This window comes from Onychostruthus taczanowskii, unplaced genomic scaffold (genome assembly GCF_017590055.1).
Source record: "Onychostruthus taczanowskii isolate IOZ18803 unplaced genomic scaffold, ASM1759005v1 scaffold6, whole genome shotgun sequence".
NCBI classification, from domain to species: Eukaryota; Metazoa; Chordata; class Aves; order Passeriformes; family Passeridae; genus Onychostruthus; species Onychostruthus taczanowskii.
In genome coordinates, this window is record NW_024503679.1 from 6630899 (window position 1) to 6643826 (window position 12928).

Sequence of the window (12928 nt, forward strand, 5' to 3'; positions counted from 1 at the left end):
CTCTCCTCCTGCCCATGCCCACTCTCACACACAGCTTGGATGCTTCTTTGCTCTCCAAAGTGCATGACACCCTCTGCTCTTGGCAGGGACTGTAGAGCTCAACTATTTATTTTGGCCTTCTCTCTAAATCCACCCACAGAACCTCTGTGAACTAGTTTAGTTTCCATGCATGTATCATGAAAGCAATACAACAATCCTGGGCTTTTATGCTTGCTACTGGCATGGTTGTTCAAATTTTCTGTTGTGGCTCTGTATTGAAAGAAATGATCTGTAAGATTGTTAGCAGCATGTGTGTTAGGTTGTCTGAAAAAATTACAGGGAAGAAATGCTTCCTTGCTTGTTTTCTATCACGTGAATTATCTACCCTTTGATCAGTGTTTTCCCTCTCTCTGAACACTCCTAGTGTTCTACAAAACAAAGAAAATGGATGAGGTGCTAAAACCCCAAACCAAGCAGGAGTAGTCCCACAGTTTGGATCATTGCAGCACTGCTCCTCTATTGCTGACCTGTACTGGAGAGGCTAGACATTGTTCCTTTATTCTACTTGGAGTAACTGGGCTAGTGTCTATGAAAATAGTGCCTTTGGTATGCACTTGCCCATTTTTACAGGCAGATTTTCCCAGGGCTGGAGAAAGAGAATGAGGCTCAGATATGGACAGTTTAGAACTCATCCATCTGCAGCTGAGACAATGGGAACCCTGTTCCTACCCCCACCTCTGGTGTGTGGGAGCATCAGGAGCTTCAGAAAATCATATTATATTCAAATAAGTTTCTGTACAAGCTGAGAACACCTGGCTCTGTAGCTCAGCTGCCTGTGCACACCAGCTCACTGCGTCACAGGCAGCTGACAAGGAGGTGGCACCCCAGTCACCCTCAGCTCTGTGCTCAGTCAGTGCAAGGAGAAGAGTAAAGCACTCTCAGGAAATGTCCTTCTTCCACCAGCTCAGGTGAGATCAACCCAAGCTGTGATACTCCTTTTTAAGTCCAGGAATTTAGGGTACCTTTGTAGCATCCTTTGTCACTTTGTTGTGCCAGGTGCTGCTGGGGAACATTTGATGTCCTTTTCCAGCCCATCTGGCTGAACCACAGGGCACAGGTGCCATGTTGTTGTGCACTGTGTTCCATTGGTTATTGTGTCTGCTCACCAAGCTTTAGAAGTCAAAACCAATTTTTAAATTTTTTAGACTGTACTTGGCCCAAGCGCTTTCTAGTACTGAAAAATGAATGTTCCTGTCTCTTGGGGAAAGATACAGATGCTAGATATAAAATTATTCATGGACAGGTAGAGAGGTTCAGATTCTCTTGTAATGGTTCTGAAGAGCTGTAGTTGTCAGTAGAAAGACCTGGTGGTGCTATTTTTAGATATAAGGTACTTCAAAGCAGCTGTTATGGATCAGTATGTTTTGCAGCCATTAGAGAAAGGGAAGCAGAGGTCCTGTGTGGTATTTGGAAGGACATTTCAGGTTTTTCTTCCACTCCCACTGGCAGGGAGTAGATCTCAGTCAGATAAATTTGGCTAGAGGGTTTTTTTGAGTTGATGGTTCCTCTGTTAAGCTGATTATTTCAATTTAGAGTGATAAAGCAGGAATCGTCTTTGCTGCCTGCTGCTTTATTCAGTGTCCCAGATACCTCTCAACCACAAAAGAGACTGATGCACCTTTCAAATATGAGAGGACCCTCTCGTTTCCTTCTTAGCTCAAAGCAGCCATTTATAATTGCAACTAGTACTTAGGCAACTGCTGTTGGTATCTAACAGTTTCACATGGCTGTTGTTGGCTATATGAGAAAAAAAAATCAGAATTTTATCTTGAGAAGGAGACTCACTGATCAAACCCACAAAGGTTTTGGTATTAAATCATGGCCCACTCACTATACCACTCAGCTTGTCTGTTTTTTGCATTTGTCTCCTGTGAAGTTCACCAAAAATGCAGTTCTTACAAAAGCCGAGCCTGGAATTTAACCTTAAGCACAAACAGGTACAATTGCTTGCTGGATTCTTACCCTCTGTATATTTTTTCTGCTGTTACACCAGTTTAAGCTGCTGCCAGAATTATTCCAGGATGAGGAGAAGGTGCTCAGCCCCACATCAGCAGCCCCTTCAGGGCGCGTGCCTCTGTCTCGAATGCCTGTCAAACCTGCCAAGGCCAGGCCAGGGCAAGCCAGCAAGGAGCACAAGAAAACTGTGGGACATCAGGTGAGTTTGAAGATGCAGCTCTATCACACAATGTCTCCTTTGACCTCCTGTCTCATAGGTCTCAAGGTGTGCTTGTGGGATCCCTTGTGATTTTGAGAGAGGTGCAGCTTATTGCCACTTACAGCTTGGTGCAAATAGTCCCTCATTACTGAGGCACTGTGGGGAGCAGTGTGAGGCAGCCCATTTTTTATTATGGTGCCAAACCCCAAACTGATGCTTTTCAAAACAAATTTAATGTGGATGCTGAGAAGTTTGGAAAATCTTAAACTGGGTTTTTTGGATCATGTGCCACTTTCTCTGATTCAAATCCAAAGTGGAGTTCAATCCCCAGAAAACTTGGTTCCAGTTGTCAGTGGCCAAATATAAAACATCTGCATATCTTTGCCATAATTAAATTAAAAGTATGCAAATGAGGTTGTCTCAAAGATGACTGAGCTTGTTGAGGCTATCCCTGACTTTTTTTTTTCCTTTTCTTTTTCAAAAAGTTTCGAAACTCTCTTCATCTGCTGATGGAAACCCTGAATGCTACAACTCCACACTACGTGCGCTGCATTAAGCCAAATGACTTCAAGTTTCCATTCACGTAAGATGCCAGTTCCTGTGGGCTTTGAGGAGCCCGTGTTGGGAGGGGATTGCCCAAGGCCACTGGGCATCAAGGCTCTGCTGAGCCGTGCTCACTCAGGAGTGAAGTGCTGTGTCTCCTTCCTCTGGTTATGGATTCACTGTGTGTGCATTACAGCAGGACATGTTTGGGGATGAATAGAGGGAGAAAGACTTCCTGATGCCGTTTTTTTGTTAATGGTGATACGTGAGATAAAAATTCCAACATTTTCGTTGCCAGCAATTTTAAATGTAACTGTGGTTTGCACTCCTTGAGCTCCTTTGACAATTGCTGGAATTTGCTTTTTCGGATTCCAAAGCCTTTTTTCTTTTTTTTCCTCATACATGAGCTTGCTTAGAGTTTTTCTCAAAGCCCAGGCACACAAAGGCTCCTGTAGCTCTTGTGCTGGCCAGCAGGAAGTGCTAGTGGGCTCAGACTGCTCTCCAGCCAGGCTGCCCTCTGTTACCCCTGAGTTTCAGGAGCGCCCTATCCAGCACCCATCACACCCACCCTGCTCCCCACTGTGATTCTCTCCTGGGTGTGCACACCAGCAGGACCCCCAGATGATGCAAGCCGAGTCCCACATCCTACAGCCACCTTTTGTTCCTGCCTAGGTTTGATGAAAAGCGGGCAGTGCAGCAGCTGAGAGCTTGTGGTGTCCTGGAGACCATCCGGATCAGCGCTGCTGGCTTCCCCTCCAGGTGTGTCTGCTCTCTCTGAACTGCTTCCAGCTGCAGTTCTTTCTAAGGGAATGTTCATTGTTGGCACTGACGCTCTGCTTTTGGGACAGGTGGACGTACCAAGAGTTCTTCAGCCGTTACCGGGTTCTGATGAAGCAGAGAGATGTCCTTGGTGACCGAAAGCAGACGTGTAAAAATGTCCTGGAGAAGCTGATTCAGGTACTGGACTTGGTGCTGAGAGCATTTGGAATCTGCAGGAATAGAGACAGTGTCTCTTACTGCCTCATAGCGACACTGTTTTAGTACTTCTACAAAATACTAAACCACAAATGTCTCCTGTAGCTCTTTGACTGCTGTTCCTTTCAACTTAGAATCAAACAGCCAACAAAATTAATTTTTTTTTTTCAGTGTGCCTTTGTATATTTTCAGTTTTCCCTCAAAGGAGTACTACAGCCTGTAGACATAAAACATTATTCTCTTTCTGGTTCAGTTCTGAAATTTCAGATGTGTTTGAGCAGCAGCAGCAGCGTGCTTTGTTCTGCACCTGTCCTGACACAATAAGTGATTTGTACATGTCTGAAGCCCCAGCTGCTTTGTTTGCACTGTGTAATGTGGTTGAGGATGGACCATTCAGAGGGGTCAGCTACAATTTAAGCAGAAAATTGTACATGTTCACTGCCTGTATTGCTTTCATCCTCTGGGCCCCTTTGTCACCTCCTGTAGCCTTCCATGTTATTATCTTTATGGCATTATGATCTAAGCAAGAAATCTCACATTGCCCCTTTGGGCCATGCTTGTGGCCTTATTATATTAATTTTTAACAGAATCATACAGAGAAAATACCTTTCTCCACTACTTAATTTAAGTCTCAGATTGCCCAAAATATTACACAGATAATTTTGCCTCTTTACTAACTGTGCTTTCATTTAGCCCTTCATGCCTTTTTTTATGCACTAACACTTAATGCCGTAACTTATCCTCTTTTTACCTTTGAAAATAGGACAAGGATAAGTACCAGTTTGGTAAGACAAAAATATTTTTCCGGGCTGGTCAAGTAGCCTACCTGGAAAAAATAAGGGCAGATAAGTTGAGAGCTGCCTGTATCCGCATCCAAAAGACGATCCGGGGCTGGCTGATGAGGAAGAAGTACATGCGGATGAGGAAGGCTGCCATCACCATCCAGAGACATGTCAGAGGGTACCAGGCACGATGGTAAGCACTGCTCAGGGCAGATGCCAGCCCCAGTCCACAGCCCTGGAAGCAGGGCATTTAAATGTGTTACATTTGTTCTCGCCTTCCTGTGCTGCCTGAGAGGAAACGATTTTCCAGACAAATGAAGGAAATTGAGTATGGGTGTGTCTGTCCTGACTAGTTTTGACCTTTCTGAGAGGACAGTAGCACCCTGGCTCTATGATGCAGCAAACAAGTAGTACTTAGGAGATATGCTGCAGGTGAGGTAAAGCAGGACTGTCTGAGTCCTTATTGCCCAGTTTCCGTGTGCCCTCCCAGCTGGGTCTGTCCTGCTGGAGAAGCCATTCCTCATCCAGGGTGCAGCTGTAAAAGGACATTCATCAGTCAGTGATTTGTTTGGATTGACTTCTGAGGGATGGCCATGGGGCCAGAGAGAAGGGCAGGAATACAGGTGGTATTGTTCAAAGACAAGGTGGTGATGAAGGCTGTAATAACCAACCTTCAGAAAGAGGCATATGTCAAGATGCTTTGTAATTGTCTTACTGCAATAGCCAAGAACAAGCAAACTTTTTCTACTACTGGAGGTTAGGAGAGTAGATCTGGAAGATGACATAGTGGAAACAGCTTTAAAGTTGGAGAAGAGGTGATGAGAAATTAAGCTGAGTTTACCTTGTCAGCTGTATAGTGCAATTCTTAGGGGAAGGGAAAACATCTCCCTGTAAAGCTTTGAAAGGTTTCTGTTAATTTGTCATTCTGCTGTTGTACTACCACACAGCAGAATAGCAAGTAAATATACAGTCTCACTGACAACACTAAAAATACAGGCTATTAAAAAAGCCCCAAGCATTCAATCACATAATTACAAGTACTGTTTGTGATCTTTTCCTTAGCTATGCCAAGTTCCTGAGGAGAACACGAGCTGCCATCACCATTCAGAAGTTCCAGCGCATGTACGTGGTCCGCAAGAGATACCAGTGCATGCGAGATGCTACTATTGCTCTCCAGGCTCTCCTGAGAGGTTACATGGTCAGAAACAAGTACCAAATGGTAAGAAATCACAATGTACTTTTTCACTCTGCCTTTATTTCCACACACTTTCAGGACAAAGCTTCTCTGCGCTGTCATCTTGGGAATCTGAAATGTTTTGTGTGCATGCTGTTAGGTGTGATGCAGAGACAAAATAGCAGAGCATGGATTAAGGGATAGCACCTGGAAATTAGAAATATCTAATACTGCCATCAACTTGTCATTGTAGACATATTCTCATTGTCATCTAGTACTTTTGTACATCTAGTACTTAGACTTTCAGTGCAGCCAGTGGAGAATCCAGCAGAGATTTACAGCATTTCTGACTTTTTCACTTGTTATATAGAATGTTGAGGCACTTAAATACTGAAAATGGCCTTGCTTTAATCTGTCTCTGTTAGTCCAAATCAGTATTGCTTACATCAGTATACAAGTGATGCACTCACTACTGGTCCTTTCCCATCTCTAGTTTCAGTGATTCTGAAATGGCTTATGGAATTATGTTAGCAAAGAGATTCCCACAAAAATTGGGTATAAAAAGTTATCCATGGGTGGAGTGTTTTTGTTTTATTTTATTAATGTTTGTTGGTTTTGGTGTGGGGATAATTTGATATAACCCTGTCCTAGTGATATTGGTAATATTTTCCTGAATATGCTTGATAATAAATTATTCAATTGAGAAATTAGAATTTGGTTTTCAGTGATTACAGGGCTGGAAACAGAATTGTATTCAAACTGCAAAGTGGTAACATGTTTCATAGCACTTTTATATACAAGAACTGTTTTAACCAGGTTCAAAAGTCATCTTGTATTTCACTGAAAAAGTAGCTGAGGGATTTGTTTTCCCAAGCATGTAAATGTTAAGGACATGCAGCAAAAAGCCATCTGATGCTTATGTACCATATTTTTCTCTTTTGTATTTGGAGTTTTTATATTTTTCATTAGTATTAAAATTGCTAGAGAGTCACATGTGTAGTATTCTAACATAAACTAGCCACAAAGCTGAAAAAAAAAAAACCTTGATGAGAATTTCTTAGTAGTAAGACCCTTGTGGTTGACTTGGCTGTTCTTTTATGTGGTTATCCACTTACCTTTATATTGGAATTCTTAGCATTCTTCTTATTACAAACTGTATTTATGATGTTAAACAAGATGTGTTTTTAACAGCGGTCTGACAGATGTGACGAAGTGACACCTGGGTCACAGCAGCAGGTGGCCTAAAATCTTTGGGAAGATGGGAGTTGTTTCTCTCTGCCTTGTTAGTCACATGAGTAATACACAGCCCATCTGTCTTGTAGCACAGTTTAATAAACCTGTTATGTTCCCTCCTAATAGAGATGGCAGGTTTCTGGAGGAGTCCCTGGGAGGGGTGGTCAGACCTGCCTGTCAGGAGGATCCCCCTCGAGCTGTGAATTGTTCTCTGCAGTAAAGCATGACAGTCTGACAAGTGCCCCTGCGGCGTGCTGTGTTTGTCTTGTCCTGCCAAGGTGGGATTTTACCCAGGCTGAGGTGCAGGATGGCCAGAGAGGGAGGCACAGGTGTGCCATGGGAAGGTACACAGGGCTGTTGTGGAGTTGGTGATTGCAGGCGGGTGAAACCGAAAGGGTGCCCTGTGACAGGACAGCTGGCTGAGCCTGGCTGCAGTAATGTGTGGTACACGTGCTGCTCCTTGGGATTGTGAAAGGGACCTGTTGTTGTTGTAGGAAGAGAGGGCACGTCTTGAGTCACGTGGGCAGGACAAGGAATTTAATATGGTTGAATCATCTGTTTCACACATCCTGGGGAAAGCTCCTGCCTGAGACATTGCAATGTGCTTCTCAGCTGGACAAGGAGTCTAGTTCCTCCTTTAGCTTTGACATAAGCTTTCCTGGGATATAGCTGGTAGATGAAGTAACTTTCCTGATCCTCTCACTGTACTTTGGAGCGGCCTGTTTCCTCACTGGATTGCATGGATGTGAGAATTCCCCGGCAGATGAGGACCATCCCCACGCCATGGAGGTATTTTACAGGGCTTGTTGCTTTCAATCTTGAGGTGAAAATTGTTGAAAGCTGTTGTATTCTAGTGTACAGGCACCTGCTGGGAACCTGCTGAAGGAGTGTTCCAGAAAATGTGTAAGGAGGAGGCAGGAAGGCCAACTGCATGGCATGCAGTCAGGAGGACTTTGGCTTTTGACCTTGCTGTGCTTTTCGGAGAGCTGCTTCCTTACCTTGGTGTGCTGAGTGACTGAGTGATGGGATTTCCAGTCTCATTTTTAACTCAGAAATAAGTGCTAAGGGAGAAAGTTCGTATGTATTACAGTCTTGCCACTTTGCCAGTGAATTATAAATTCATTGATCTGGAACTGTAATGCTTCTAACACATTTCAGTTCATTTGCTAAGCAGTCTAAAAGAAAATAAAATTACTGTTACCTGACTAGTTTGTGTTATCAGCTTTGTGGTAAATCAGTGTAAGAATGTGAACTGTCTATGATATTTAAACTATCAGTTCTGAGCATTAACATGCAATCCTAGATAATTTTGTTCTTTAGAATAAACTGTTTTATTTGCAGAAGCTTTATTAAGTGAACTCTAAAGCTCTCAGAGTACTGGAAGCCTTGTGGATTTGGGCAGGCTCTCCATTCATATCTCATGTAATCTGCTTGAATTCAGGGGTTCTGTGATTGAATTGGTGGGTGAAGGATGCAAAAGCAAGTGGTAGACTCTTCTTAGCTGAACTTTCTGGCTAACGCACATGGCTGGTTTATGTTACAGACTTTTTTAAAAAAATAATCTGGATTTTTTTTTTTTACACCTCAAACCTATGGTTGAAATTTCTGCCATAAAATAAATTCAAATTATTACACTATAAATTTCTTACTAGAATAGATGAAAACTTTTCCATGCTGGCAAGCCTAAGGTATGTCAAAAAAGGCAACAAAAAACCCCCAAAACAAAATAACACAAACAAACCAAAAGCTTCTGACTTCTTAAGAGCTGCTACAATTTCCTCTGGGAAATGCAGTACTGACTGCATTGCATATCAAATGTGGTAATTTTAAACTTTGTATTGATGACCTCTATGCAGCATATGTCAACAATTCTAAAGTGTTTCAAGATAAAGATGCAGTTAAAAAAAAAGGAGATTGTATTTATAATCTTGCCAACAGGTACCATATACTTTTGCAATTAGCTGGGCTCTGACCTCAACACAAAGGAATGCCTGCTGCTTCCATGTGCCTCCAGTTCTTTCTGTCATGTTTTTCTCTCCAGTTCCTTTTCATTTTACCCCCTGTTGTTGTCCTTGTTCCAGTCTTCTTTCCCTCTTCTTTTATTTCTAATTTACATTTATTCCATTTCTTGCTGGTCTTCCCCAAAAGTTTCTCTTTGTAGGGGAAGGTGTCCATCCTTACGGGGTCCCGTGTGCCTGCCCAGGTGCAGTTTGGAGCTCTAACCCCTGTGTTTTCCATGTGTTTTCCCCACTGCAGGTGCTCCATCCTTACGGGGTTCCATGTGCCTGCCCAGGTGCAGTTTGGACCTCTAACCCCTGTGTTTTGCCCACTGCAGGTGCACCATCCTTACGGGGTTCCATGTGCCTGCCCAGGTGCAGTTTGGAGCTCTAACCCCTGTGTTTTCCATGTGTTTTGCCCACTGCAGGTGCTCCATCCTTACGGGGTCCCGTGTGCCTGCCCAGGTGCAGTTTGGAGCTCTAACCCCTGTGTTTTCCATGTGTTTTGCCCACTGCAGGTGCTCCATCCTTACGGGGTCCCGTGTGCCTGCCCAGGTGCAGTTTGGACCTCTAACCCCTGTGTTTTGCCCACTGCAGGTGCACCATCCTTACGGGGTTCCATGTGCCTGCCCAGGTGCAGTTTGGAGCTCTAACCCCTGTGTTTTCCATGTGTTTTGCCCACTGCAGATGCTGCGGGAGCACAAGTCCGTGGTCATCCAGAAGCACGTGAGGGGCTGGCTGGCGCGGCGGCGCTACCGGCGCACGCTGCGGGCCATCGTCTACCTGCAGTGCTGCTACCGCCGCATGATGGCCAAGAGGGAGCTCAAGAAGCTGAAGATAGAGGCCCGCTCTGTGGAGCGCTACAAGAAGCTCCACATTGGCCTGGAGAACAAGATCATGCAGCTGCAGAGGAAAATCGATGAGCAGGTAAAAGCTTGTCACTTTAGAGTGCAAAATAGAAAGGTGCGTGTGGTCGTGCTCGAGGGTCCCAGGACAGGGAGGAGATGAGAATCTTGACTCCATGTTTCAGAAGGCTGGTTAGTTATATTATGATATTACATTATATTAAAATGCTATATTAAAACTATACTAAATAGAGAGAAAGGATCCGTCAGAAGGTGGAAAGGAATAGAAAGGAATGATAATAAAATCTTGTGACTGCTCACAGCCTTGACACAGGTGGCTGTCATTGGGTATTAGGTGAAAACAATTTCACATGCTGGGTAAACAATTCTCCAAATCACATTCCAAAGCAGCAAAACATGGAGAAGCTGAAGCTTCCCAGCTTCTCAGGAGAAAAGACCCTAGCAAAAGGATTTTTCATAAAATATGCCTGTGACGGGTGCAGACACTGGATTTTCCAAGGCACAAAAGAGTGATGTTCAATTTCTGACTCTAACATTTATGTATTTTTTCCAAGCCACAAAAGAGTGATGTTCAATTTCTGACTCTAACATTTATGTACTTCTAAAAGTGACAGTGGATTGCAGGGTGAAAGTGCCACCTCTCCAATGACACTGGACAAACTAACAGTTTATCAAATTTTTCCTCCTCCAGAAAAGAATGCAAAACAATTAATTATTTACATAAAGTTCGTGAGAAAGTTCATTACAAAAATGTAAACATCAGAAGGCTTAGAAGAACTCAAAAAAACAGGATGACACTGGGGAAACATGTCAAAGTCTTGGTTACCTTTCTCAGCACTGTGGGGATTCACAGAATGCACTGAATTTTCATTGTAAGGGCTTGGTTCTCTTTTTTGATGAAGAGGAGTGATAGGAGAGAAGGGGAGGCCACAGCAGAAGTGGAGCAGTCAAACATCCACTTGTTCCTCTCAGCAGAGCTGAGAAAAACACCCACTCGCTTAACGCCAGTACTGCGTCTGAAGCACGTCAGTTGCTCTGTTTTAGGGGAAGGTGGGGTGATCCTGTCTGATGTATGTGGGCTCTCCATCTGATTTTAGTTTAGGATGTGCAGGCTTAGAGGCTGGACTGTTCTGTCACCTCGTTAAGCAGTTCTGCAAAACCAGACCAAAACCTTTTTGAAATGGGGAAGCTGCTCCTGTGCTCCCATGTCTGGGTGTCTTCTGTAGGGAAGGAAAAGGCTCCCTTGAACCAGAACTTCTGTAACAGCTGCTCTGTCTGTGTTGTGTTTTGCACAGAACAAAGAGTACAAATCCCTGCTGGAGAAGATGAACAACCTGGAGATCACGTACAGTACGGAGACGGAGAAGCTGCGGAGCGACGTGGAGAGGCTTCGGATGAGTGAGGAGGAGGCCAAGAACGCCACCAACCGAGTGCTCAGCCTCCAGGAGGAGATTGCCAAGCTCCGCAAGGAGCTGCACCAGACCCAGTCGGAGAAGAAGAGCATTGAGGAGCGGGCAGACAAATACAAACATGAAACTGAGCAGGCACGTATGGGGTCTCAGATGCATGAGAGGATTTACAAGGGCCTGGTGTCCACTCAGGTTTTGCCCAGGCTTAATTGTTTCACTTGTGTGACTGGTATTTTTACTGTGTTTTTGTAGCTGTACCATCCTCAATAGCCTTGGTATCTAAATGGCCACACCAATGGTAGAGAAATATGCTAAATCCATATATTATATGTAAATATATGTATCCAGTCTATTCAGATTTTGATGTCAAAAACATTTGCAAAGCCAAATCCTTGAACTTTCTGACTTAGCCAGAGGTAGTGAATTCATTCATTTTAACTACCTAGAGAGAGTAATCACATAGATAGCAGAAATCTGCCCCACATTCAGTATTCAAAGGTGCTGCTATATCCTGCCTGATGCAGACAGCCAGCCAGCCTATTCAACACATGTGCTTAGTCTAGTTCAACAGGTTTCAGCTAACCCCTTTTCTTTGCTAACCACAAACCTATCAAACAGGTTGATTTCTGTCAGGAGTACTTGCTGATAGTGGTGCAAGTTTGAGTATTGGAAGAGCCAATCCATCATTATGTGATGCTGCAAGTGACAAGTTTCAGTATCAGATAAGCATAAGGGAAAATATTTATAGATAAAGCAAAGTGAATGCATGGTAACCATAATCAGAGACAAATGAGTACCTGGCAAACCGGAACACAGGTTAAGTGACACAGCTTTAGGGCAGAGGCAAGATGTTAAATTTTGGTGTTACCCAATGCAATGGAATTTACTGTAGAACTACCAAATGTGTTACTATTTTATGAATATTTCTGTTTTAATGAGCCGTTTACATCTTTGGGACTTCACTGAAAAATACATGGCACTGTGGAGTGCTTCAGGGCAATTTTAGCATCTGATGAGAAATGGGGTTCAGAACATGCAGGGGAGTCTGCAGTGGTACATATTTAAGAAATGTAATTTGGAAATGAAGATATAACTTAGTTCACCAGGTCCACTTTGTGAAGAACAGTTTAAGTACTTCACCTTTTGTTATAACAAAGGTGCCGTTGTTGTTAGAGCTACTGCTGAAAGATGAACTGCATTCTGAGTCAAATATTTTATTATCTCTGTAGCTGGTTTCAGAGCTAAAAGAGCAGAACTCATTACTGAAAACAGAAAAGGAGGAGCTGAACCGCCGCATCCATGACCAGGCGAGGGAAATAACAGGTTGGCTCTGTTCCCTTCATTCAGGCTCTCTACTGCTTGTTACCTGGTAAAGCAACACTCCACTGCATAGATTGGGCTGATTTGCCTTAGTTTACATTCCTTTTTGTGCACTCATTTCTTTTTTTTAAAAAAAAACTTGCAAACATCAAAATTATTTACCATTTGTATTTCCACAAAATCCTAAGACTTCGGGGTCTTTTTTAGGGGGGCTGACTGTTCTAAAGCACTTCAGTTTTTAAAAGGCAGCTCTGATATTTAATACAGTTTATCCACTACAACTTTTCTGGCTGCTGTGACTGTGTAGGCAGCAGCCAAACTCTAGATGTGAGGGCTGTGATGAAGGGAGCTGTGATGAGGAGGGTGAGGATGCTTGAGCTGTAAAGCATTTTGCTTTTACATAGCACAGCAGTGGGATAGTGCCCCTTCTTCCTC

At 43.5% G+C, this 12928-nt stretch overlaps 1 protein-coding gene across 1 annotated transcript in view; it reads left to right on the forward strand.

Annotated features, from left to right (window-relative positions):
• The window catches only part of MYO5A (myosin VA), a 97512-nt gene that overhangs the window by 59417 nt on the left and 25167 nt on the right, over positions 1-12928 (forward strand). Inside the window, exons 16-24 of the mRNA XM_041418782.1 lie at positions 2033-2194; positions 2680-2777; positions 3410-3496; positions 3586-3694; positions 4476-4687; positions 5557-5713; positions 9586-9825; positions 11060-11308; positions 12403-12496. Coding sequence (XP_041274716.1) covers positions 2033-2194; positions 2680-2777; positions 3410-3496; positions 3586-3694; positions 4476-4687; positions 5557-5713; positions 9586-9825; positions 11060-11308; positions 12403-12496 — 1408 coding nt within the window. The remainder of the gene's footprint in view (positions 1-2032; positions 2195-2679; positions 2778-3409; positions 3497-3585; positions 3695-4475; positions 4688-5556; positions 5714-9585; positions 9826-11059; positions 11309-12402; positions 12497-12928) is intronic.